This window comes from Chiloscyllium plagiosum, chromosome 38 (assembly GCF_004010195.1).
Source record: "Chiloscyllium plagiosum isolate BGI_BamShark_2017 chromosome 38, ASM401019v2, whole genome shotgun sequence".
NCBI lineage: Eukaryota > Metazoa > Chordata > Chondrichthyes > Orectolobiformes > Hemiscylliidae > Chiloscyllium > Chiloscyllium plagiosum.
Genome location: NC_057747.1, coordinates 16,048,407 through 16,071,389, shown reverse-complemented (window position 1 = coordinate 16,071,389; position 22,983 = coordinate 16,048,407). Strand labels below are relative to the sequence as shown.

At 38.7% G+C, this 22,983-nt stretch overlaps 1 protein-coding gene across 36 annotated transcripts in view; it reads left to right on the top strand.

The window, feature by feature from the left end:
- The window catches only part of kcnma1a (potassium large conductance calcium-activated channel, subfamily M, alpha member 1a), an 847,042-nt gene that overhangs the window by 764,969 nt on the left and 59,090 nt on the right, over positions 1-22,983 (top strand). For all 36 annotated transcript variants that reach the window (XM_043678944.1, XM_043678947.1, XM_043678946.1 and 33 more), the window contains one exon: positions 12,852-12,965. In XM_043678944.1, coding sequence (XP_043534879.1) covers positions 12,852-12,965 — 114 coding nt within the window. The remainder of the gene's footprint in view (positions 1-12,851; positions 12,966-22,983) is intronic.

The window sequence follows — 22,983 nt, the reverse complement described above, 5'->3', positions numbered from 1 at the left end:
GAAAAGTGGTTGACTTTAGCAAGTCTCAATATTCTTTCATCTCATGACATTTTGATTACTTTTCAAATGATCTCCATAACGTAAGCTGTCAACACTCATCACTGGAGGACTTTGAGGGCTTTGCTCATCTGTCCAGTTTCTGTATGAAATGAGCTATGTGAAAAAATGTTTTATTTATTTCCAACATATAGAAAGTATCAAGTAAATACATTCATCAACACTGATAGCTCATTTTGATTGTTATCTGATCACATTATTAACCTAACATGTGCCTGCATAATTACACAATTGATACTCTGTCATTATCATTGAAGAAGAACTGCGGTAAATAACATATATAAATATAATTTTAATCTGCATTTCAGGGAAGGAGTTAACTAATTTCTCCTCAACTCTACTTAGAACCCGATCAATATTCTCTTCATACTGTGTCAGAACTACTAATGACTCACTTTGAAGCATCTGAACTGACAATATATTTAGTACCTCTGTTCACATGCCTGGATTCATTGTAGCAACTAATTCTTCAGCTCTGTATTATTGCTGCATTTTTTTAGGATATTGCTTTTTTCTCTTCTTTTGGTTTAATGCACTGAGTCTCAAACTGAAGATCCACATTTTAATGGAAACATCAATTGCTTTCTGTATATACTGTTTAAATAATACTCTAATAGTACTTATTTCAAAACTTGCCACATTTATCAGGGGGAAACTCTTAAGATGGCTATATCTGTTTACTTGGTTGGAATTTGGCAATGCTGAACATATAACTTTTGGTCTCCCATGTAAAGTCATGTTTTCTCAGCCTCACCCCTCACCTAAAGCATGGTGACCCTCTGATTAAACTAACCACAAGTTATCTCTCTCTAGTGAGAGAGCAGTCCTATCGTTCTTTGGGACAATGGCAACTATGTGTCCATATAATCTCGCATTCCATTTAGCTCTTGTACACTTTGGTCTCTACTGTCTCTAAATCCTTTTGGCTTTTGTACACTTCCTTTCATTGTCCCAATCTCTCCTTTCCCCCTTCTATCTGTCTTTCTGTAACAAACACAGACGAAAGTAAATCAATGTAGCTTTGCTCATCCAGTTTAGAGTTGATATGGCACCTGTTGTGCAGACAAAAGTTTCTTTTGTCTTTAAGGATAGTTTCACTAGATACATCAGGAGGTTTTTCTAAAACATGTTGGTTTGTTGCCAAGTGAGTCAGACTCTCCAAACCATTTCCACTTTTTCATTTCATGTCAAAAGGTATCAATTCTGTGGAGAATGTTACAACACGGGGTAAATCCTCCTGCTTAATTTAAAACCAGAAACACAGAAAAGATTTATCCCATGCAGTAATCTGTCAAAATTCAAATGGTCAAGAACTATTTAAAGTAAAACGTAACAACTTTATTTCTTAAAAAATAACAGAGAATAATTAACTAATAACTATTCACAAGTTCTTACTCTAACCTATCTTTTACCTTCCCTTCCATAATACTAGTCCGATAAAACTCCCAATTAAGATTTACAGAACAAAACTTCTTCTCTCAAAACAAGGCAGCTTTCGGTTCTTGTATTTGGATCTTCCTCTGTCTTCTTTTCTTCTTCTTAGGGATTCTGTGTCTCAGGGTACTGATCGGTAAAGGTCTTTTAAGAGAGCTATTTTTCAGGCAGTTTGTTTACATGCTGGGGCTTGGCAGTTCTCCTCTCAACTGTTCAATTTCCCTAGTCTTATACCACCAAAGCATCGGATTGTGTCACTGGCTTTTAAGATTGTCAGTATACTAAATTCAAACTGGATTGGAGTTTGGTATTTTTCGGGGTTTAATTTAAACTGATTGATTAGCCTAATTCAAATCTGTTTTTCGTCATTTCCAGGCAACCAGCTAGCCCAGTAGCCGGAGCACATGTTACATTGTGTCTTACTGAGAACATTTGGTACTGTCACTGCTCGTTTTTACTCTCTTAAAAGGTATAGTTCCACCCATATCTTCATAACACTTACCCCCCTCTAGGAAAAAAAAACCATCATAATGAAAAGATGTCTTCTTTTTTTTCTCTACTTTTTAAACACATTACCTAACATACAGATAACTTTAACCTCATCTTAACTTCTTCCCATACACCTGTGTGTATATATAACATTAAATAAAGACAAATCTCATCTAAACTCTATCAGTTAAATCCATGGTAACGCATCTGCGATTACATTCTTCTAACCTGCAACATGTATAATTTTTAAATTAAAACTCTGTAACATAAGACTCCAACAAAATAATCTCATATTCTTATCTTTAAAATGTTCTAAGAATGTAAGCAGATTGTGGTCAGTGTACACAACCGTCTCTGACACATTGTTCATGACATACACATTAAAATGTTGTAAGGCCAGTACCAAACTCAACAGTTCCTTTTCAGTTGTGGAGTATTGCCTCTGGTGGAGGTTGATCTTCTTAGAAAAGTAACCAGCTGGCAGTTCAAGCCCATCCTCATCAAGCCCATCCTCAAGTTGGAGAACAGCTCCAACTTCAATGTCACGAGCATTGATTGTGACTTTAAAAGGTTTTGAAAACTTTGGTGTAGCTAATATCAATTTTAAATGGTCAAATGCCTCCTGGCATGGTTCTGTCCACTGAAACTTTCTGTTCTTCTTCAACAAATCGGTTAATGGTATCACCACACTGCTGAAGTTTGGAACAAACTTCCAATGGAATCTGATGAGTCCTAAGAATCAAAGCACCTCTTCCTTTGAGGTTGGTTGTGGAAGTTCCTCAATAGTCTTTGTCTTTGCATTCCATGGGGTTAGCTTTCCATGACCGATGTTATGTCCCAAGGATAGGCAAAAGTGAGGACTGCAGATGCTGGAAATCCGAGTCTAGATTAGAGTGGTGCTGGAAAAGCACAGCAGGTCAGGCAGCATCCGAGGAGTAGGAAAATCAACCTTTTGGGCAAAAGCCCTTCATCAGGAATCTGATGAAACATCAATTTTCCTGCTCCTCCGGTGCTGCCTGACCTGCTGTGCTTTTCCAGCACCACTCTAATCTAGACTCTTGTGTCCTAAGAATGCCACCTCTGCTTTCGCGAATTCCATTTTATTTAAATTCATCACCAGTATTGCTTCTCGTAGTTGTTCAAAGAGCTCTGCCAACTGTACCATGTGATCTTTCCAGGACTTACTAAAGATCACTACATCATCCAAATAGACTGCACCGTTTGTTAACCCAGCCACAATGCTGTTCATGAGTCTTTGGAATGTGGCGGGTGTGTTCTTCATTCCAAAGGGCATCACTTTAAACTGATATAACCCATTTGGAGTTACAAAAGCAGAAATTTCTTTCACCGTCTCTGGTAAAGGTCTCTGCCAGTAACCACACATTAAGTCCAGCTCGGTGATGTAACTGGCTTGTCCGACTTTCTCGATACAGTCCTCCAATCTAGGAAATGGGTATGAGTCTGATTTTGTAACGGCATTGACCTTCCGATAATCCACACAGAATCGTTGAGTCCCATCCAGTTTGGGAACGAAGATGATTGACGAACTTAATTCGTTCTGGCTTGGTTCGATGATGTCCTCATTGAGCCTGGCTTCCACCTCCATCTGGACCTGTCTGGCTTTGAAAGGATTATGCCAGTAGGGGTGTTGTTTTATCGGAGCAGTACTGCCTACATCTACTTCATGTGCAATAACATTAGTCCTCCCCATCTGATTCTTACATATATTCTTATACTGCAGTAGCAAATCTTTCAATTACTTTCTATGCTCCTGAGACAGATAGCTTACTAACCTATTCCACTTCTCAAGGACTTCTTTATTTTTTAATCTATTTTGAGGCACCTCAAAATCCACATCATCTGATTTTGATTCTTCTCTCTGCAGGACAGTAATTAACACTTGGTTCTCCAGTTCTTTCTCTCTCATATAATATGGTTTCAACATGTTCACATGACATATTCAATACCTTTTTTTCTATCTGGCATCTTTACTAAAACTATTTCTCAATTTGATAGGGACCATTAAATCTGGCTTTGAAGGGATCTCCTATCATTGGTAACAGTACTAACACTTATCCCCTCAGGAAAGCATCAGAGTGTCAGAGCTTTTATCTGCCACCTGCTTCATTCTACACTGTGCCCTCCTTAGGTGCTGTTTAGCTAACTCACCTATTCAGTTTAATCTCTCCCTCACTTCCGATACATAATCTAAATGTGAGATCTCCGACTTTGGTCCTGTCAATTTTTCTTCAATTAATTTCAAAGGGTTTCACACTTCATGACCGAGTATTAATTCAAAGGGAGTGAACTGAGTAGATTCATTTGGGGAATCTCTAATGGCGAGCAGTACGAATGGGATACCTTTATCCCAATCATTCGGATAATCCTGACAGTATGTTCTCAACGTGGTCTTCACGATCTGATGCCACCTTTCTAAAACTCCCAAAATTCGGGATGCTATGCACTGGATTTAAAGAGCTGAATACCTAAGCTATCCAAAACTATTTTAAGCAGCATAGCAGTAACATTTGACCCTTGGTCCAACTGAATCTCTCTCTGGGTTGCCCATACCATGTTAAGAAAGCTGCTAACTTCTCCACCGCCTTTTTTGCCCTGATACTCTGTCATGGAATTGCCTCCAGAAATCTGTTAACAAATTATGGTTAACAAGTACTGGTTCCCACTTTTAGTTCCTGGGAGGGAATCAACACAATCAATTATAACCTGTGTGAAAGGTTCTTCAAATGCAGGAATTGGCAACAAAGATGCCGGTTTTATTACCGCCTGTGGCTTACCTACCATTTGGCATGAAAGATACGGCAAAAGTTAACTACATCCTTGTGTATTCCAGGCCAATAAAAATGTTTTTATACCTTAGCCTGAGTCTTTCATACCCCTAGGTGACCTCCTACAGGTAATTCATGTGCTACCTGTCACATCTCCTATCTGTCTGCTACCAGCAACACAATCTAGTGCACTTCGGCCCATTTCTCCTCTGCACTAACCTGCCATGGTCTCCATTCCCACTTTAGGATTCTACCTTTTAGATAATAGCCCTCCGGAATATTTTCTGCCTCCTTTACAGAGTACACATCCGCATATATATCTTTTATTGTCTTGTCTTGCTATTGCAAGTCTCTTAGCCTTTCAGGACGGCCCATTTCTCCTCTGCACTAACCTGCCATGGTCTCCATTTCCACTTTAGGATTCTACCTTTTAGATAATAGCCCTCCGGAATATTCTCTGCCTCCTTTACAGAGTACACATCCGCATATATATCTTTTATTGTCTTGTCTTGCTATTGCAAGTCTCTTAGCCTTTCAGGACTAAACACTTCTGTCTGACCCTCTGCCTGTTCAGGTTTTTCCTGCACCATTACATCAAACGGTGTCTGCTAACTGAATCTCAACTCCTTCATCTTTCTCTTTACTTTTTGCTTCATGCTGTACTTATGATAGTGGGATCTGGTTACCACACAGTCTGGGAAAATAGCAGGATATTTCTGTTTTAACTCCTCAGTTTCTTTGTCTTCCTTGGGCTTCTCCACAACAAGGACGGTCACTCCCACCTTGGATCCTGCCAAATCATTCCCGAGAACAAACTGAATTCCTGGAACTGACACTCTGTCAATCACTCCCACTGTAACTTTCCCCAACCTGATCTTACATAGCAGAATGCTAAATTTCCATCCATCTATCCCACAAATTACCACACTCTCAGGCAACAGATTAGAAAGAGTGCATATTCGCTCATCCCTTGCTATCAGTGACTGGTTATGTCCTGTATCTCTAAAAAAATTATAACTTCTTGTCCTTCTCCCCCTGTTCTTTCTGAGTAAACTTTACCCACAGAGGCGAATTCTTTGTCGAGATCAGGTACTAGCTCCATACCCAGCCCCTAGGCTGTGCACTCTCTTGCAGATCCTCAGCTCTTCTTGGGGTCTCCTTTACTATCTTCACTAATGGCGCTAGCTTAGCTTCTTTTACCACATCTTTTTCCACAGTGCCTTTCTTTAACAATCAGCACTGTGTCTTTACACGTCCCACTTTACCATAGTGAAGCCTTTTACCTCCTTTGTACCATCTTGGGCCTCTTTTTTTATCCTGTGGTAAATTCTTACCAGTGCTCTTTACTCTTGGTTTCGTAGTGTAGGATCTCCCCTTCTTCCAACTTCTATCCCTCACAGGGCGAAATTCTGGCCGGAAGCTTATCTTAAGAACCAACATGTTCTAATCTGCTAATTTTGATGCCCTTCTCACTTCCTGAACTTTCTGTTCCTCCATGTGAATTCTTACCATCTCTGGACGTGAGTTTTTAAACTCCTCAAGCAGAATAATCTCTTGTAGAGCCTCAAAGGTCCTATCTATTTTCAAAGCATGCACCAATCTATCCAAGTGACTATGTTTAATTCTTTCGAACTCAACATAAGTCTGAGCTGGCTCCTTCTTTGTGTTTCTAAACCACTGTCTATATGCTTCTGGTACAAATTCATAAGCACTTAAAATAGCCTGTTTAATCTGTGGTCAGCAAGATTTTGGAAAGAAGTCTGAGGGATAGGATTTATGCCATTGAAATTTGGCCCATCTGTTCTGTCAAAATAGAGAAAATACTTTAGCATCATTCAAAGAATTATGTTGCATCACCTAATTTTATTGTCACTTTGTATTAGAGCGTATACAATCAGAACAGTGATTACTTCTGAATGTAAAGTGCAATGGATTTGAAAGTGAAAAAGGGAAGAAGCTGGCAGTGGTTTGCTGCCATATTACTGCTGTTTCAAATCTTGTTGCCATGATGAAATGTGTTCACTAAAATTATCCAAGAGAAATTGTTTTTAGAACTGCAAGTTTGGATCTTATACATCCTCTTTTTCTTTCATGGTCCCTTAAGTTTGAAGACAAGTTGCTTTCACACTAAGGGTGTGCTCTGCAGTGACTGAATAGTTCAATCCTGGAGCCGCAGACTCTGCACAGGGGGCAGGGGGTGTCCGAGGGCTTGGGTGTGCGGGACACTCTGCATTCTTTGCACTCTTTTTTGCTGCTCTGCACCTGGTCGCCACATGCGCCAAGTGGTTGATGCCTTTGCTAAGGCTTCATCTTTAGTTTGTGCATTCTAGGTAAGCAAATCCCACATGTCAGTGGGGATTTGCATTTGTTTAGGGAGGCTTTTAGAGAGTCCTTGTAGTGCTTCCTCTGCCCTCCACGTGCCACTATGGAGCTCAGAGTAAAGCATTTGTTTAGCTCAACTTGTGTCAGGCGTGAAGACATTGTGGCCCACCCAATACCGGGGACGTTGGCTTGAGAAACAGAGTTCACATTGGTATCCCATCCTGCCAATGGAATTACTGGATTTTGCAAAGGTGGCACTGGTGACAATCCTCCAGGAATTTGAGGTGTCTGCTGTTCCTGATCCATATTTCTGATGCATACAAGGAAGTCGGGGTGGTTGTTGCTCTGTAGATCATGTATTTGTTGCTGGATTTGAGGTCTTGTACTTTGAACTCCCTGTTCCTCAAGCTTCTGAGCCTCTGAGTGTGCACATATACAGATATTGTCTGCATACTGCAGCTCACCGACAGAAGTTAGAGTGGTCTTGGTTCTGGCCTGGAGACCAAGGTTGACCAGTCTCCCACTTATCCTGGACACTAGTTCCACTTTTGCATATAGCTTCATGGAGATGGGCTGGAGTGTTGCAGTGAGAAAGACAGAGAAGAGTGTTGGTGCAGTGACGCAGCCCCAGCTTGACCCCAGTTTGCACTTGCATTGGATGGATGGTGGATCCATTGCTGAGGATATTGGCTTGCATGTCATCATGAAGCAGATAGAGAAGGATGCCGAATTTCTCTTGGCAGCTGAAGTTGAGAAGGATATTCCACAGTCCCTCAATGATTGACATAGTCAAAGACCTTTGTGAGGTCGAGGGAGGCCATATTCAGAGGTTGGTACTGTTCCCTGCATTTTTCATGGATTTGTCATGCACTGAAAGTCCATTGTGCCTCTTGACAGGCAGAAGCCATATTGAGACTCAGAGGGGAGCTCTTCATCTACTGGAGGAGGCAGTTGAGGAGGATTCTTGCAATGACCTTCCGTTTGGTGGACAGCAGGGAAATCCTTCTGTAATTTCCAGAGTCACACCTGTCTCCTTTCTTGAAAGTAGTCAAAATTCTAGCATGCCAGATCTCCACGCAGGCTCTTATCCTTCAAAACAAAGACAAGATACAAAGGGATGACTGGAGATATGTAAACTCCTAGACTGCTTTGGCTTCTGAGCATGTGTAATACAATCTGCCTTATATACTCATGTAAAAGTTGAATTTTTAAGACTACTTTTAAAGGTTCAATTTAGAGTTAGACAAATACATGGATACTAGTTTTGAGGGGCTGAAATTTATGCTGCAGTTCGAAATACTGTATTTTTAGCAGAAGTTGATTTGATTGCACAATTAATCCTGGGTAAAGAAGAAAAACACAATGAGTTACTAGATAAAAGCAAGAGAAACAAGAATGAATTACTAGTAAGTTTTATTTATACATACTAGTACAAAAATTTTAACATGTCAAAGATTCATTGAATTTCTGCAAAATCACACTGTTCAGCATTGTCATGATGTTGTATAATAGCACACTTAAAATTAAACATTTATTAAATTCTGAATGTGTAAGCGTCTTGAACTTTCACACGAAATTCTTCCGTTTCCCTCCCATTTGTATTTTATGAACCTCAGCAACATTAACAAATTTGTCAAAGAATTAAAGATATATGTAGCTAATATAGCTCACTTTTTTCCAGATATAATATCATAATTAAAATGATTAACTTTTTAACGATATTAACTTTTGGATGTATAGTGAACAAAGTGCGATAAGTACTAATAGACTTAGTGTCGGTCTGAATGAATTAATTAATCATAATGTGCTGTAGTAAACCAAGTGGGCTAAGTAGAGTAATGAATGAATGAAGACGCAATGAGTAATGAGTAGAGTTTCTGGTATGAATGAATAAATGCAATTTTGTTTAAGTGGGTTAATGGAAACATGCAGTTTCCTTTGTAAGAGATTTATAATGCAATATAATAGGGTAGACTTTCACTGAGGTGTATGAAAAATACTAAGAGTTTTTGGCCAAAAATAAGGGGTCGACTTTTACATGAGATCAACTTTTAGACGAATATATATGGTACATTTGTCAGCAATACCAAATTATTTTTAATAGCTCTTTGTACTTGTTGAAGTGTTTTGTGGATATCTAAAACTCATTATCCCTTATGTATTGCACACATATCAAAATGGGAGTTCTGGAATGGTTAAATCCAGCAAAGATCCACTGCATGTTCTGCCAAACTAATACCATCAAGATTACATGAGAATTTCCAAGATACAAATTCCAGAATGTAATGGAAAAGCTGAGACCCTCAATTGAATTAACCAGACAAAAGCACATAAAATAATACAGACACGTTTGAAATAACAAGGCCTGTGTCACACATGGACTTGAGATCAACCTGAACCCTGTATTTTTCCGACAAGCTAGGTGCATTAGCACAGAGATGATCATCAACACTTTAGTGGAGCACTGTTCAAGCAGATCTTTCCCTTGGCTTTCTCAAAAACTTCTCATGAAACAGTCAGTTTTTAGTTTCAGAAACATGTTGTTTAGTGAATGCAAATTTTATTTGATTTTGTTACATTTCTTTTTAGTAGAAGAACCTTTCATCAGGAGAGGATTCAACAAAGATTAAGCAAGTTTCTAAATTGCTTCATGTCCAACTTGGAGTTGAGCTGAATAGTGACTGCATTGCCATTTGAGAGTCCATTATGGCAGCACATTTCTTGACCATATTTCAACTCCTAAACTTAAATCAACACCATTTTGCAGTAACATTATCTATGCTCTGCGGTATCTCAGGTGTAATGGCATCAGCTTCCACGTTCTTGATTTTTCAGAATCACTTTGGATTATAGTACCCAAAATATAAACTTGTACGTTAAAATGAACAATCTTTACCCCTGCCTTTTCTTCCCATCCCCAACCACTATTCCATTCCTTCTCCCATCCCCACACTCTCTGTACATGTCAAATTACTTTGACATCAAAAGCTGAAATAACTGCTGGTGTAGTTATTACTGCACTTGCTCAAGGGAGCTATTCAGATGCCTCATTTATTGAAGCTTAATAGATAAAAAAGCCAAATTGGGTCTCATGATAAAATCCTAATCAAGTTATAATCTGCATAATTTTCACATAAGCTTTGGTGTGAAATTTACATAATTTATGTTGCAGGAGCTACTAAAGTGATATTAAGAAGTATTTAATATAGTCATTGAATTTTATTTATCATGACCACTGATTGTTCCTCTATTCAACAATTGTTTGTGTTCACTACCTGCTGGATAGTGTAAAATAATTACCATCTTAAAATATGCCGGTTGGTTCTTGATCTGTGTCCTCCATAAAAGTATCCTCAGATAGTTTGGGATGTCTGTCACCAATACTACAGAGGCACACTGTCAGCTTTCTTTTTTATTATTTCCATATTAACTCTCATGCACAACTACAGTAAGTAAGAGTCTCAAACAACATGGGAGTTGTATTGTCTGAACAGTGAAATACATAGAATAAGACAGCATCTTCTGCAGGAATCCTCTGTGGGCCGAAGTGTTAAAAGCAATAAATGGTTATACTTTCCTCGAGCAGAATAATAACACAAATCGTATATGCCAAGACACTTTTCCAGACTTTGTAACCGTGTATATATGTGTGCCATATATATATGTACATGTATGTGTGTATATATGTGTGTGTGTGGGGAGATGTGTGTGCCATCTGCATGGCGGTTGTATTGAATTATTCTAATGGCACCAAAGTATTAAATCTGCTTTAGACAGACTTTGAGAGGTTGGTTTGAATAGGATACAGAAAGACTGTGTAATAATTAGTGCATATTCGGTTTTTTTTCCATTAAGTCTTGGGTTTTTTTGAGACTTTGAGTGTCTTTGTTTATTAAAACAAATCTCTCAGCATTCAAAACGCAAAGTAACTTTATTTCTATTGAGACAGGAAGGGAATGGTGCACAGAACAATTGTATGAAATAAGACAGAGGGGTGAAGGATTATAGAAATCAAGCTTCGATCTGCTAAACCTTTTTAATTTATTTTTAAAAACACATTTTGTTTTGTTCTGGTTTGGTGATTTCAATTGTTTTGTTTCCAGGTATTTTGATCTCTTCATTCACTCACTCTTCCTTTGGGCTTTATTTTCCTGTAGTTACAGGCAATTTGTATAAGTTGAGCTTTTTAAGCCATAGTAAGCTCTAACATGTTAAAGAACAAAACAGCAGCTAATAAATTTGCATGACAGCAATAAAGGCCCTTGCTTTTTTTGTTACTACAACCATGAAAGATACATTACAGATCCCCTTCAACAACAACTGTTAACAGTTTAAAAAGTCAAAGTCTTGAATAAATGTAACACTTTGATTGACTTAACTGAACCCGACCTCTTAAAAAAGCTTCTTTCTCAGCATTCAATTGAATACTATTCTTCATTTAAGTCAAAGCGTTTTGGAAAGATCAAATATGTAGTTCAGATTTGGTGAGGATTTCCATTTGAAAAGGACATTTCAGGTAGTGTTTATTTAAAACAATTGAAAGAATGTGATTTCTTTAAAACTTGGAGATTTTATTTGAAAAAAGATAACAATTCAGAAGCTAGCAGCTTGGGTTTTATTGTGTCAGCATTAACTAATGGCCTGAAGCCCTCTCAAAAAACCTGAAGTCTATGTATTATGTATACAGCATTACTGGCTTTAGGTGTTGACTTGTCAACATGAAAAATGAAATATGTCAAGTTCCATGACTTCAAAGAAATGGCATGTTTGTGGGGATTTTTTTTAGGTCTCTGAACGTTAACATTTCTGATAAGAAGGGTTTTATGTTTACGATGTTTTACCCAAATGGAGAACATGTAATATTAATATCAGCAATGTGATGGGGAGCTGTAAATACTAAATAAGTATTAAGTGACTTTTATTGATGAAATTATTTCAGGTTGTCGGCTTGTCTGTTTGGTGAAACATTAATGTAACAAACCAGAAATAAATTTAGAATAAAAGCTTACGTGGAGTTCCTGATCTACCAACATTAACAAGGAGTGGGGTGGGTGGTAGGGACTTGGTTTAAGAGAAGCTACAGGAGTTCATTTTTCCTGTGCTTCACACATTTTCAAATTGAGGGATGTTTGATCAGTTGATGTTCCCACTTCAATTAGAATTCTTAACCATTTTGGGGGAAGGGAAGTTATGGTGAGGGGAGGTTGTTTGGCTTTAAAGCATATTCCATTTCTCTGAACTTAAGATGTTGACAGCTTCCTTTGTACTGTAGCCCTTCACTATAATACTCCCTTCGGGAGCCATACAAATATTATGTTTCAGTGGTGGGACTGTAGCAACTCAGATAGTTTGTGTATGCTTTATTTATGAACAATCCATGTTGCATTATGAAATGTGGACATCAGAGAGTATTATAATGAAAGCTTATTATAGCACTTTTCAGTTCCTCAAATTTCAAACTGTTCTATTTGGAGATGCTGCACAAATAAAGTAACATTCACAACTGTGTTAACATACACGTGCTCTTTAATTATGGTTTTGTAGGGAAAAAAACAAGAATTGGCATTTTCATTACTGCTGTATATTCAAACTTGTGTGACTCGAGGTCAGTTGCTCTTAATCACTGCAGGTAAATGTTAAGTATTATCAGAAAATTAGATGGGTAGATCACTCACTTGTGCAAGAATTTTTCTTTTCTCAATGAGGTAGATATCAGGGGAAGGTTTTATGATTTTCTGAGTGAATTATTTTTTCAATGCCCAGGATTCACACCTCCAGGAATGGACAGACCGTCTCCTGACAACAGTCCAGTCCACGGCCTAGTCCGACAAACATCTGTCACCACCGGGGCCAACATCCCAATGATGACTGAATTAGGTAAGATGATCAAATTTCCTCCTCTTGGCTATGTTTTTTTTTCAACCCATTAATCGTGTATGGGGTGTGTATTAGTCATATAAATCACTTGACATGTTTTCCATTTGTCACAATCCACCAACAGTCCCCTCAAGTAAAGCATTTAAGATTAAGTTTCATGCTTAATGACTGCTTTCTTGACTGATATTTGCAAACTTTAATGCTGCTGAAGGGAAGTATACCAGAAAAGCCACACACATACTCTGTCGATAGATAACTGGTGCTCTATCCACTACCTTAAATAGTTTCACTCCCTGCAATCTGGCCATTTACCAGATACATCGCAACAACTCGTTAAGGTTCATTCAACTGCAATTTCCAAACCCGTTAAGTTTGCCACCTTGGATAAGGACAACCAGGCCTATGGGAATATAACAACATCTGCTTTCTCTCCAACTCACATTTTGACTTGGAAATATATTGCCACTCCTTTATCAATACTTGGTCAATATTTTGGAGCTCCTTATATTTCAGAACTGTAATGTAGTTTCTCCACATGGACTGCAGCAGTTTCAGATTGTGGTTAACTATCAGCTTCTGAAGGGTCTTTAGAGAATGGACAATAAATTCCAGCCTTATCATGTACAGCAGTATCAACGTTTTGTAAATGATTTAAAAGAAAGCTATTAATGCTTCAAAAGACCTACCTCGAATTTTTGCTTTTACCTGATCAAAAAATGACTTGAGGCCATAGAGTAAAAATTTGACACTCATTGGGAGCATAAATTTAAAACTTCTGGCATTCCAATTTTCTGTCAATAATGTTTAGTTTTACCTCATGACCAAACTTGCCAAGGTAGCTCTGTAAAATCATGTGTTGTGAAAGTAGACTTACTTCTTACATCTCAATATTCTCCATGTTTGAGAATGTTCCCAAGAACCTAAGAGCAATGATTTAATTAAAATGTATGAGACAATGCTATTCTAGTTAAGACAGGAGCTGGAATCTTGAGCCAAATGTGAAAAAAATACAAGACTGAAACTTTGGGGCCTCCAGTACAGACTTGTTGGTCAATGACTGGCATTCCCACTGACTATTATTGTAGCTAATTGTTCAAGGATATGGACAGAATTCAGATTCAGTCTGCTCAAGGGCATCTGCTGTAACGTTTATATACAGATTGTTGCAACACGACTGATCAATGGTTGAAAGATGACTGTTCACTTCTCAAAGAAATCCATATTTGTTAGAATGTTATTGACGATGAAACGAGCCCATTCATTCAGGCCGAGGGGTCCCAGGTTCAACTCAACATCTGTTTGCCCCTGGCTCAGAGATATTATACACAATTGTGTCCACCCTAGCAAAAATCAGCAAAATCAGCTCAAATTTAGAAAGAATCCTTAGTCATAAAGATTCAATACTCCGTCATGTATATATCTTCTACAAATCAAGTTGGAAAGTACAGTGCTGACCAAATGGCATCCTATTGTCAATAGTATTGTGGAGAGTCATAGATTTGTAGAGATGTACTGCAGGGAAACAGACCCCTCGGTCCAACTCGTCCATGCAGACCAGATATCCCAACCGAATTCAGTCCCATTTGCCAGCACTTGGCCTTTGTCCCTCCAAACCCTTCCTATTCATAAACCCATCCAGATGCCTTTTAAATGTTGTAATTGTACTAGCCTCAACCACTTCCTCTGGCAGCTCCTTCCATGCATGCACCACCCTCTGCATGAAAAAGTTGCCTGTTAGGTCCCTTTTATATCTTGCACGTCTCACCCTAAACCTACACCCTCTAGTTCTTCACTCCCCCACCCCAGGGAAAAGACCTTATTTGTTTACCCTATCCATGCCCCTCATGATTTTATAAACATCTATATGGTCAACCCTCAGCCTCCGACACTCCAGGGAAAACAGCCCCAGCCTATTCAACTCAAATCCTCCAATCATGGCAATATTCTTGTAAATCTTTTCTGAACCCTTTCAAGTTTCACAACATTCTTCTGATAGGAAGGAGACCAGAATGGCACACAATATTCCAAAAGTGGCCAAACAAATGTCCTGTATAGCTGCAACATGACCTCCCAACTGCTATACTTAATCCTCTGACCAATAAAGGAAAGCATACCGAATGCCGCCTTCATTATCCTATCTGCCTGCGATTCCACTTCCAAGGAACTATGAATCTGCACTCCAAGGTCTCTTTGTTCAGCAACACTCCCCAGGACCTTACCATTAAGTGTATACATCCTGCTGCCCCTAGAACTCTGTGGGAAGCTAGGGAAGTGATTGCTGGGCCCCTTGCTGAGATATTTGTATCATCAATAGTCACAGGTGAGGTGCTGGAAGACTGGAGGTTGGCTAATGTTGTGCCACTATTTAAGAAAGGTGGTAAGGAAAAGCCAGGGAACTACAGACCATTGAGCCTGACATCAATGGTGGGCATGTTCTTGGAGGGAACTCTGAGGGACAGGATTTACATGTATTTGGAAAGGCAAGGACTAATTTGGGATAGTCAACGTGGCTTGTGCATGGGAAATCATGTGTCACGAACTTGATTGAGTTTTTTGAAGTAGTAATGAAGAGGATTGACAAGGGCAGCATGGTGAACGTAATCTATATGGACTTCAGTCATGTGTTTGATAAGGTTCCTCATGGTAGACTAGTTAGCAAGGTTGGAGCTCTTGGAATACAGGGAGAACTATCCATTTGAATACAGAACCAGTTTGAAGGTAGAAGACAAAGGGTGACGGTGGACTTTCAGCAATAACTTTCAGACTGGAAGTCTATGACCAGTGGTGTGTCACAAGGATTAGTGCTGGGTCCACTGCTTTTTGTCTTTATATAAATGATTTGGACGTGAGCATAGGGAGTATAGTTAGTAAGTTTGCAGATGACACCAAAATTGGAGTTATAGCAAAGAAGGTTACCCCAGAGTACAACGGGTACAGATAGGCCAATGAGCTGAGGAGTGGCAGATGGATTTTAATTTATATAAATGCGAGGTGCTGCATTTAGGAAAGGCAAATCTTAGCAGGACTTATACACTTAAGGTAAGGTCCTGAGGAGTGTTGCTGAACAAAGAGACCTTGGAGTATATTTAAATGAATTTTGTTGAACATCTATATCAGTTATCTTTCTAACTTCAATCAGTGTTACAACAACATATGTAACTTGCTTGCAGCTATTACAATGGCCCAGGTTGACTGAGATGCATTAGTAGTAATCCTCCACCAATCTTTAGGTTTCTGGAAAAGCCCCAGAAGTTTGGAAACAAAACAGAAGTTGCTGGGAAACGCAGCAGGTCTGGCAGTATCTGTGGAGAGAAAGCAGTTGACTTTTTTTAGGTCCTGTTCTGAAAGAGTGTCACTGGACCTGAAATATTAACTCTGCTTTCTCTCCACTGACGCTGCTGAGTCGTTGCAGTATTTTTTTTTTTACTTTTAATTTTCAGCATCTTCAGTTTTTGTAACACCTTTATGGAAAACAGAAAGGAAGCTAAAACAAGTAACTATAGGCTAGTTAGCTTCATGTCTGTTGATGGGAACATGTTAGAGTCTATTTTAAAGGGTGTAAAAGCAGAGCATTTCAAAATATAAAAACATGATCAAGCGGAGTCAGAATGGATTCATGAAGGGGAGATCATGCCTGAGAAATTTATTAGAATTTTTTGAGGAGGTAACAAGAAGGATAGCTGAAGCATTGGATGTAATATATTTAGATTTGCAGAACTTGTTTGATAAGATATCACACATTTGGCTACTTAATAAGATAAGAGCCCTTGGTATTGGAGATAGTATATTAGTATGGATAGAGAATTGGCTAACTAAAAGAAGATTAGAGAGTTGGAATAAAGGGTGAATTTTCAGGATGTCAGTCTGTAGCTAGTGGTGTGCCAGAAGATCACTGCTGCGCATTTCGGTGCTATATAAGAGCCCATGGTGTTAGAAGCAATGTGCTGACATGGATAGAGGGTTGGCTGACTGGCAGAAAGCAGAGAGTGGGGATAAAGGGGTCTGTTTCAGGTAGTAGCTGGTGACTAATGGAGTTCCATTGGAGTCAGTATTGGGACCGGAGCTATTGATGTTATGCATTAACAATCTGGACAAAGGAACTGAGGGAATTTTTGCCAAATTTGTAGATGAAACAAAAATAGATGGAAGTGACAGATAGTACTGAAGAAGCAGGGAGGCTGCAGAGGAACATGGACAGGCTAGGATGGTGGGCAAAGAAATGACTGATGGACTTCAATGCGGGAAAGTTGAGGCTTTGCACTTTAGGAGGAGTAGAGGCGTAGACTATTTTCTAAACAAGGAAAGGCTTTGAAGTCTCGGGATTCCTCGTTCAGGATTCTCTCAAGGTTAACATGCAGTCTCATTTGGCAGTTAAAAGTAAATGCGATTCACTTCAAGAGGGCTAAAATATGAGAGCTGTGATGTAATGCTGAGGCTGTATAACCCTCTTGTCAGACTGCATTTGGAATATTGTGAGCAGTTTGGGCCCTATATCTTAGGATGAATGCGCTGGCCTTGGAAGGGTCCAGAGAAGGTTGACAAGAATGATCCCAGGGATAAAGATCTTGTCATATGAGGAATGGTTGAGAACTCTGGGTCTATATTCAATGGAGTTTGGAAAGATGTGAAGGCGGTCTCTCATTGAAACTTGCAGAATACTGAGAGGCCTGGAGAGAGTGGACATGCAGACAAGTTTCCAGTAGTAGGAGAGACTAAGACCCAAGTGTACAGCCACAGTGAATGGATGATCGTTTAGAACTGAGATGAGGAGGAATTTCTTCAGCCAGAGGGCAGTTAATCTGTAAAACTCATTGATGCAGAAGGCTGTACAAGCCACGTTATTGAGTATATTTAAGACAGTGATAAATAGGCTTAATTAGTAAAGGGATCAATGGAGAAGGCAGGAGGATGGGGTTGAGAAACACATCAGCCATGATCGAATGGGTGAGCAAACCCAATGGGCCGAACGGCCTAATTCTGCTCCTATATCTTATAGTCTTATGGCTTTCATAGCTGGACATTGAGTATATTCATGGCCAAGATGGACAGATTTTAATCAGTCAGGGAATCAAAGGTTATGGGGAAAAGACAGGAAAATGGAATTGAAGATTATCAGATCAGCCATGACCTCATTGAATGGTGGAGCAGACTTGAATGGCTGAATGACCTAAGAATTCTAAACTTACATTCTAATTTCCCTGAAGAATTCTAGTAAAGTTGTCGGGCACAATTTCATCTCAGGAAGCTGTACTGACTCTGTATGAATATGTGTTTCTAAATACTCTACTCTTTCATCCTTTATATCGGATTCTTATCATTTTTCCATCAACAGACGGCTACCCTAAGTGGCCTACAGTTATCTGTTTGCTTCCCTTTTTTAAATAAAGTTGTTACATTGATAGTTTTCAGTCTTCTAGGACTTTTCCAGAATCTAAGGTTTCTTGGGAGATATACCACCAGTTCATTCACTATCTCTGTAGCTGCGTCCTTTTATATCCCAATGATGTGAATGCAGCCATCGTACCCACAGTAAAATGTTGGTTAGTAGGAAATATTATCGTTACATTTTTGCTTTAGAAATGTGTTCTGCTTTATGTCATGATTTCAAAATGATCAGTTATTTCAGTCACCCGTGCCGTCTTCCACTTCATCTGGAGGTCCTGTCCACAGGAACACCATATACAAACTCTGAATAAGTTGAGAGGGGGGAACGACGTACCAAATGCTGCCCTCCACTTGATGGCCACCTTTGTGTACAGATACATAAAGCTGTGCATAGACTCTCAGTATGCAAACACCGAGTGTCATTACGCACCGAGGTTCTACCTGTCCCTGGTGTGCAAAGGATGAGTCTGGGATGACTCATAAGTAACTCACATAGTGTCTACATGAGTAAGAAATGCCTTTGGAAAAAAATTATTTTTGTGAAATCTCTGCCAAGTTGGTATTTGCAATAAGGCAATATTAGAAATGTTGGGCCTGCATCACACAATTTCTCAGGTTCAATTTATCAGTCCTTGGACTCTTGGAATTTTTACACTCTGAGGTTGATCTTTCCATTCCCCATGCTGTAGAGATTCTATGAAGCTTCTATGAAACCTTACTGCTCAATGATTTGTTTTAAGCTGACACAATCCAAGAATCAAAATGATAAAGCATATTGATAGCTGAACTGAAATCTGTAATCCGCTCTCTGTGACCATGTGTAACTCTTCAATATACTGAAAAATAATCTAATGAATGTTCGAGTGCAATGAGACCCAATTTGTGACTCTCCCATCACAAGCACAAAACTGTGCTTTGATTGTAAATTTAAATTACAATTTTTTTCATGAATTCCTTATAAAACAAGTTGTGCAAAAAATGACCATGTCGATGGGCTAAATATAACTTTTCTGCCCAATCATTTTTACGATTGGCACAAGCTTGAGAAAAGTGCTGTCACTCTTTCAATTTATTTCTCTTCCTAGGTCTTCAAGATATGCCCAGACCAAATGATTCTTTATTTGCTAATTAACAGGTCTCATTGTAACTTAACAATGGTAATGCAAACTCAGTGAGAGCGAAATGACCATTCATTGTAAACCCCTCCAGAACCTCATCCATTGAAATCACCAGGAAGAGAGATTTGGAAGAGGTAGCTGATTCGACATCAACCCTTTTATGCCATATCTCTCCTAGGTAATGGTTCCCTCCAACAACCATCTGCAATCCTTGAATAAATAGACCATGCTAATATAAGTAGGTCTCGATATATATGGTATGTTTAAATGAATTTCATTTGTTTTAAGATAAAAATGTGTGCAGGAAGCAACACTTAACCAGCAGGTTCAGCTAAATCTAATTGATATTGCTTGAGTTAGTGGATTTAACCTCTTACAAACAGATTGTTAATTTTATATTGTTATTTTGAAATAAATTGTGTTGCAGTTGTACATAGACAAATAGAAATTCCAAAATATTTCACCTCTATACTGTTCTTTTTATTTCAGTGTTGGTGCTGGCAATCTGCTTCATATCCTTGATTACTTTCCACACCACAAGAATAAGCCACACATTTAAAACCTTCTCACATTGAAATATCTCCGAAGTGTTTCACACAATGAACTACTTTTTTCTGAAGTGCAGTCATTTATGTCAGTATTTACACCAGAGGTTAACAACTGTGACATGATTAGTGCAAGTTCACTGGGATATAATTGTAGTTAGTTATGATAAAGGCTTTGAATAGGATATATTAAACATGTCATATGAAATCTACTATAATTGTAATAATCCTTCTTCCTTTTTTGTGTGGGACATGGTTATCATGATGAAAACATACAGTAACCTTTTGACTTTCTTTTAAAGGTACAATAGTTTCTGGAGTCTTTGCATTAATGAGCAAAGTTGCCTGGGCAACATAGTGAATAGCTTTGACCCAGATTTTACTGGGTGTATAAGGCGCATGCAGTTAATAGTGTGTAAATAAGACAGCAATTTGAGGTGAGAGGAGATACGCAATGATTTGAAAATTGTCACAAACTGCTGAGCAATTAGCATCACAAAATGGGAGCTTGTCGACAACACATATATACAAATTAAATTTTCTGCAGACAGTTAGGACTGCTATTTCAGAGCACAAGCACTATTATTAGGGCACTCTGTTGTCCTGACGCAAGTATGGACTCCCACAAAATGAACAATAAAAATCTCGCAGTCTCACTCTGGCAGATAGGAAATTGTTGTTAGAGGTATTTTAAATGTTACGTTTTCTCCTTTATGTTTCCTGATCCAATTTTTTCTTTTCTTTTTTCCTATGGTCCCTTTAAAAACATAAGAACTAGGAGCAGGAGTGGGCCATCTGGCACCTCAATAAGATCATGGCTGATCTTTTCATGGCCTCAGCTCCACTTATCCATCGTTTCACTGTATTCCTTAATTCCTTTATTATTCAAAACAATTATCAATCTTAGCTTTAAAAGCATTTACTGAGGAAGCCTCAACTACTTCACTGGGCAGGGAGTTCCATAGATTCACAACCCTCTGGGTGAAGAAGTTCCTTCTCAATTCAATCCTAAATCTGCTCCCTCTCATCTTGAGGCTATGCCCTCTTGTCTTAGTTTCACCTGCCAGTGGAAACATCCTCTCTGCTTCTATCATATCTATTCCCTTCATAATTTTATACATTTCTCTCAGATCCCCCCCACCCCCATTCTTCTAAATTCCAATGAATATAATCCCAGTCTATTTAATCTCTCCTCATAATCCAACCTCCTCAACTCTGGAATTAACTAGTGAACCTCCTCTGCACTCTTCCTAATGCCAGTGCATCCTTTCTCAAGTAAGGAGACCAAAACTATTTCACTTGCTTTATCTAATTTGATCTGGTATCTAATTCACCTGATTTTCTTCTTCATCATTAAATGTATTTCTTTTTGACTTGAGTGTTACTGGTTAGGTGAATAGACATGGAGACAGAGATTTTACAAGCAGTTTCATCCCAACATCCGGACCACATGAGGTTTTTAAGCCTTTCAAGCAAGTAGTGAGACCTTGACAGACATGTTGTTTATTGGCTGCTACTCGGTTATGTGTCCAGTAAAGAATGCTGATCTAGCGGATCTCATTGCCACCCCAATCAATGGGTCAGTGGCTCAGTAGAGGAATCTGGTTGATGCTCAGGCTGCAAGGATAATGTGACAGAACATCCATTTATTGGTGCCCCCTCAGGGGCGCTTGAAAATTATTTTCAGTGCTGGTGCCAGGCAGGCCCCAGACATTTGGAGGTGTAATGTCTCCAGCAGCAGGCACTGTAAATGTGGCATTTTCTGTTGGGGTGATCTGTTCAGAATGCAACGACTGTGAGGCTGCTTCCAGGTGAGTTAGCAACATCCCCATAGAGATTAGACCACCTGGGGGGAATTCATCCTTAATTATTCATTAACAGTTTCCAGCATAAAACTAGTTGAAAGTGAATGATGTGGGCAGCTGAAACTAGCATATGAAGACATAGCCTCAAAATTACACGTTTTGGACTAATATTCACCTTTAGATCAAACTTTATTGAGATGAGTGTTCTCACCCTGTTGTGAGTGAGAGGATGAAAGTGAAATAAATTTGGATTTGGGTCCAAAAGTGCCTGTAACACTCAGCCCAATGGAGATTGTTAGATCAGGAAGTAGAAATCCTGTCCTAACACAATCATGATACAGTTTTTCTCAAAACTTCTCTCCACAGATTAATCCAATGAAGTCATGAAAGATTTTATGACTTTTACTGGAACTAGTGCACAGAGGCAGTCAGCCTCCTGTTGTTAGTTGAACGAGAGAAGTTTTATATCCTCTTAACCCATTACCTGTACTCCATCTAACCATGCAGTACTTGATGTTGAAAGTGAAGCACATTTAGTTCCAGTGCAGCTGTAATTTAAAAAAATTACAGATTGAAAATCAAGTTAAGTTGAAAGGTTGTTTGAACCTAATTAAGAAACAGCATGAGAGACAATAGTAGACAATATATATTGAGCAGGTTATTCTTGGTGAGAAGACACTTAATTTATAATTCCTGGAAAATTATTTAAATTAATTTTCACACAAATTCTCAGAAAATTGGGAATTAGTTAAAATGTGCTTTTAATTAATGAATAATATCTAAAGGATTTTGCAGCTCTTCTTCCTAATTACTTTCAATAGGCAGAAATATAATATTTGGAAATAGTATATCAAGCACAAAATAAATAATGAACATTACTTTTATTGGAATATGACACGTTTAGAGAAAACAAGTTTATTCAATGACCCTGCTGAAGCTTCATATAGTGGTGTTCATCTGCTGTGGCAGTTTGACTTTGTCAGTCTACATAGTAATCACTGAGAAATGTAGAAACTAGATGAGCCGGTACTCAGCCAATTGCCCTAGTTTTATTTTGGGACTATATGTGATCAATAACTCCTGTGTCATTTTCAGACCTCTATCTGCATTTTTCTATTCTGCACTGAATCATTAGTTGATTCAATTCACCTTACTGAAAGTAGGT